Source organism: Geospiza fortis, unplaced genomic scaffold, assembly GCF_000277835.1.
Source record: "Geospiza fortis unplaced genomic scaffold, GeoFor_1.0 scaffold96, whole genome shotgun sequence".
In the NCBI taxonomy this organism is placed as follows: Eukaryota; Metazoa; Chordata; class Aves; order Passeriformes; family Thraupidae; genus Geospiza; species Geospiza fortis.
Genome location: NW_005054454.1, coordinates 399434 through 404811, shown reverse-complemented (window position 1 = coordinate 404811; position 5378 = coordinate 399434). Strand labels below are relative to the sequence as shown.

At 42.0% G+C, this 5378-nt stretch overlaps 1 protein-coding gene across 2 annotated transcripts in view; it reads right to left on the bottom strand.

Moving 5' to 3' along the window:
• Window positions 1-5378, bottom strand: part of IFNAR1 (interferon alpha and beta receptor subunit 1) — a 14560-nt gene that overhangs the window by 3440 nt on the left and 5742 nt on the right. For both annotated transcript variants that reach the window (XM_031062637.1, XM_031062636.1), the window contains exons 4-8: window positions 4575-4722; window positions 3369-3483; window positions 1915-2114; window positions 1505-1659; window positions 551-704 (exon numbers count right to left, since the gene is read on the bottom strand). In XM_031062637.1, coding sequence (XP_030918497.1) covers window positions 551-704; window positions 1505-1659; window positions 1915-2114; window positions 3369-3483; window positions 4575-4722 — 772 coding nt within the window. The remainder of the gene's footprint in view (window positions 1-550; window positions 705-1504; window positions 1660-1914; window positions 2115-3368; window positions 3484-4574; window positions 4723-5378) is intronic.

Below are 5378 nucleotides of genomic sequence, written 5' to 3'. Positions count from 1 at the left end.
CTAGGAAAATAGATTAAAATATTTTCTTACTCAGGTAAAAAGTAGCATTTGGTTCTTTTTAGGCTTGGTAAGACACAGCAGTGAGGACCACAATATAAATGAATCCTGAATGTGAGCCAGGCATGGCTGTTATTACATTTTCTTGGTTTTAAGGCAGTTTGAAGAGTCAGAAATTTTCACAGTGTTAATAAAATTTTACGTGTCCAATTATCTTCACCATGATTTGTTCTTGTGTTCTGAGTGAGTGCAATCCCCTCACTCTCCCTGGGCACCAAGATGAACTTTCAGCCCTAACAAATCTGATTTATCTCCTCACTCTTCAGCACAGGAGATTCATTCCCAGAAGGACTAGGACAGTTTCAAGGCTAAAATACCCCTGAAAATGTGGAATTTAGTGATTCCTTGCTCCCTCCCAGGATGTAGGCTGGGAAGGGAAGCTCTCTGCCCAGCCAGGTGCTCCCAGTGCTGGCAGGAGTGTTGAGTTCCCAGAGAAGGGGTATGAACTGCAGCTGCAGAGGGTGTGGATGCATTTCTGCCAGGCTGTGCCCACCTGCAGGGGTGTGGATGCATTGCTGCTGGCTGTAGGCACTGCTCTTGTTGTAGGGCTCAGAGAAGGCCTGCACCTGCACACAGTACAGGCTGGAGGGGGACACGTCAGGCACTGTGGCTATGGTCTGCTTCACCTCCTTCTGCTTCACCTCCTCCTGGAAAAGCAAATCAGGGAGAAAGGAGGGATCAGAGCCCATGGGCAGCACAGGAATCTCAAACAGGCGAGAGCTGCAGCCTCTGGTGGATAAGTGATTCTCTGAAATGTCACACATTGCTGCAGCCCCAGAATCTGCAGGGCTGGAGAGACTTTCCAGCTCATCCAGTCCCACTTCCAGGTGCCTCTGGAACACTTCCAGGAGCTCCACCACCTCCCTGGGCACCCAGATTCAGTAAAATAAATAAACCACCCCTTAGCTCCTAAGCAAAACTCAGCAAACACCTCCTGGGCAAGAACCAAGTGCTTTCCCCATTCTGAAATGTCCCAATTCCATGTTTCCAGGAAACTCCTTCCTGCTGCAGTTTGCTTCCTTCTCTTCTGCCCCCTTTTACCAATTACTGTGAAATATTTTAACCCTAAGAAGCATTTAAAGAACATGGAAAAATTCATTAAAATGTGAGCTAAAAGGATGCAGGACTTCGAGGTTTGAGGAGCTTTTTCCATCCCATTGCACACAGACTCATCCATGGAAATGGAGATTTTACCCCATCACTGGGAGATAAAAATCACACTGATCAGATTTCTAAAAGAGTTACAAAAAATCTCAACCACTGGATGATAAAAGTCACAGTGATCAGGTTTTTGATAGAATCTTTCATTAGAAAACCCAATAAACTGATTTTTTTAAAGACTGATATACCACAAATGCGTCTCTTTTGGAAAGGAGCTCCTCAGAGAGAATGGAAACTCAGGATTTAAGTCAGAATCAATTTTATATTGTTTGTAATTTGTTCACACCTTCATATCTGAGGAATTCTTCCAGTACAGGATCCTGTAGGACAAGTCATAATGGTCCCTCATGACTTCATCCTCATCTCCTCCTGGAGGAGAAATAAGGATGTGGAGCAAAGTGTCACTGAGGTCCAACCTTACACCAGGAGGGCCAATTCCATCTGAAAACAATAAAATCAATAATTAAAATCCAACTAAAAACATTGCCTCAAAGACTGTCAGTGAAATCCATGATAATTTTGAAGAAACATAGAGTTAGAAGTAGAATTTCATAGTTTTATTCAGAACATCAAGTCCTGAGAAACATTTCAACTAATTTCACTACATTCTTGTGAAATCCCCCCTCCTGTCAGCTCATAAAGACATTTGGCAGGAGTTTGCTGAGCAATGAGCATTTCAGGAAAGCATTTCCTTACTTGTTTTCAGAGGATCCACTTTGACTTCCCTGGAGAAGCAGGATTTGTTGTGTCCCTCTCTGGCCTGCACTCGCAGGTAATAAAATCCAGTGGTGGTGATGATGGAGGAGAAGTTGCACCAGGTGCTGGTGATGTTCTCACACCTGGGGACACTGAGCCACTTGTCTGAGTAATCATCATTGAGATCCTTCAAGTAGCCACTGCAACAGAGAATTCAAGAGTTTTCATGTCAGCTCCCTGAACTCCTCCAGAAAATCCTATTTGTTTGTGCTGCACTTGGCTCAGTTTCGGGCAAGAAGGCCTCTAGTAATAAAATAAAAAAAATTTTTAAAAATCAGCATTTTAGTATGAGACATTTCTAAGTGGAAGAATGAAGATAAAAGGGCCAGGGAATACAAATTAGGGCTTTAACCAAGCAGAGAAATGAAATGTGGGGTGGGCAGGTTCTGAAAATCCAAATGAGAAGTTCTCACGTAGCTGTGTGCAGTCCATTGATTTCCTGTCATCACAAAGAACTCCCAAGGAATGCCAGGGGGTCCCTCCTCTTCTGTTAGGTGCTGGCCACAACATGTATGCAGCAGCTGGAGATTGACATACAGGTTTATAGAGCTGCTTCCTACGGGGATTTTTTGGATGTGATTCAATGGGATTTTATGGGATATGATGGGGGGGTTATGGCATTCCTTGTTTTTTGATGCAATATGATTTTTATCTGCTGTTCTTTATGTGATACAGTGTGTGATATGATGGGGTTTGATGTGATACAAGGGTTATTTCACGTGACATGAGGGGGTTTTTATATGACTTGATGGGTTTTTTATGGGGCACAACACTTCTTTATGTGACACGACCTTTTCTTTATGGGACACACCATTTCTTTTATGGGACACACCATTTTCTTTATGGGACACACCATTTTCTTTTATGAGACACACCATTTCTTTATGGGAAACACCATCTTCTTTATGGGACACACCATTTTCTTTATGGGACACACCATTTTCCTTATGGGACACACCATTTTCCTTATGGGACACACTTTTTTTTTATGGGACACAACATGCTACCTTGTGTTTTCTCCCCTATTTGGGTCTGCCCAGAAGAAACCCAAGCTGCTGACTACTGAAACCTCCACCACCTGTATTCTTCGTCACTTCTACTCATCTTATTTCTTCACATTCAAAAAGCCACTAAGCAATTCAAGGTTTCCAGCTTTAAAAATGTCCCTCAGCATTTAGGAGTCCCTTCCATCAGGAGTTTAACACCCCCAAAAGCAGCCCAGTCCCCGAAATTCCAGGCTCAGGTGTTACATGGAATTCTTTTAACATCAATGAGCCACTCATGCTCCCATTAACACACGAAGCCACCAAATATTTCACTTTAACCTCTAGGAAACACCTGCGGAACACAAGAAATGGGATTGCAGAAGGCAGGGGTGGGATGGCTGAACTCACATCAGGTACTGCACGTTGTAGTTCACATCCTGATTTTCCTGGCCGCTCCAAAGCAGGTGGAATTTCATGTTCAGAGCCAGGACACTCAGGTTGGTGGCACACAGGAGGTCGTTCACTGCTCAGGGGGAAAAGGAAACCCAAAGTTACCAAAAAACTTCATGGGAACGGACATTTCTCATGTCAGTAATGAAAACATAAAGATTATTCACTATACAGATTGCAAGTCACAGGCTGTGATATGCAAAGCATCCTATCAAGCATTTAATTAAAAAAATCAGTTAAAATCAATTCAGAAAAAAAATCAAAGTACACAACTATTGAGAGAAGCAGAGATAAACTGGTTTGGGAATAACATGAGGAGAAAAATGGATAAAATACACACTGTATTTATTATGTATTTTGCTTTTTGTTTTAATATTTTATTAAAATATGAATGTGACAATTACTTAATATTTTATTAAAATAATTTAAACTTGCATGTATCAGTTATTGTAATATTTTATTAAGATACACATGTATTATTTTAATATTTTAAAAATACACATGTATTCTTTTAATATTTTTAAAATACAGATGTGTATCAATGTATTTTGTGTATAAAGAAATTTTCATTTACCATCACTTACATTTTGATGTACCATCAACTCATTATGATGTACCACCCCTGTCCAATCTAATATTTGACTTTCTGCAGTTATTTTTCCTAAAATAAACATCTAAAAGCAACTGCACAGCACAGAAAAGAATTTAATTTTACATAACAAGGTGGCAAACTGCCCCCTCAAAGCCTTTTTTCAGCAGCCGTAACAATCAATTCACCAAGGATTATATAAAACCAGAATTTTTTAAAGCTCAAGTCAACTTTTTGTGCATTCATTGAGTGCCAAGTATCCCAGAGGCTTTTGGGTTTTTTACCTCCTGATTCAGTCACTGATTCAAAAAGAAGAGTTTTCCAAAGCACACAAAGAAGTTTTTGTTCCAAATTAATGTCAAAGTTTGCCTCATGGCAAAAAAAACCTTCTTGTACCATTAAAACTCTACCCTTCACATATTTTATGTCGATTGAGATGTGCAAATATATATATTTTTTATACCAAAATGAGGAGGAATTTGGCCCTTCTGCCTATTCCTGTTGCTTCAGAGCACCTCACTGTGTGCCAGTTTAATAGAAGTCACCATTTGCAGGTAACCTGATTTCCTGGGTACCTTTCTGGGCAGTTTTCACACATCTGGTGGGGCTGAAGAAGCCTTGCTTGCCCTCGCTGGGGAGATTTGCTTGGACTTTGAAGCAATAGGTGCTGTCTGGGGCAAGGTCATCAATGGTGTCAAAAGGGAAAATTTTTTTGCTCTGGAGCTGGAAGAAACAAACACAAAGAGCCTGTGAGGGGAACTGTGCTTCCCCAGGAACATTTTAAATTATCATTTTGCAAGGTTTCAGCCCATTTGTATCACACCCCACCTAAAAATGTGAAATAGAGAAAGTAGGAGACTGTTTGAGCTAGAGAAATCCTAAAGGGAAGTTTGCAGTTTAGCCAGTGACTGACAAGAACATTTTGGGCTCCTTTGCCATGGAAGTGGGGAGGGATTGGGAATGAGCAGTTCACCCCAGAGACATTCCAGAATGCAGCAGGACATTCCCATCCCTGCATCACCCAAACACTCCTCCCTCCTCTGCCTTTGGCTTTCACTGACCATACCCAATTGTACTTCTGGGCCTTTTGCTCCTTTGGTGTGTGATCCCAAAATCCCAGAGGCGGGAGGAGCCCTTTGGGATCACCCAGTGCCACCCCAGCCCCAGCAGCATCACCCCAAACCCTGTCCCCAAGGCCACATCCAGACTGCTCTGGGACAATTCCAGGGACTCCAAACCTCCCTGGGCAGCTCAGTCCAAGGCCTGACCACTCTGAGAGGGGAATAAAATTCCTCAAGGTGCACCAGGGAGGTTCAGGTTAAAGAAAGAATAAAATTCTGTCTTTAACCTGAACCTCCCCTGGTGCACCTTGAGGCAAC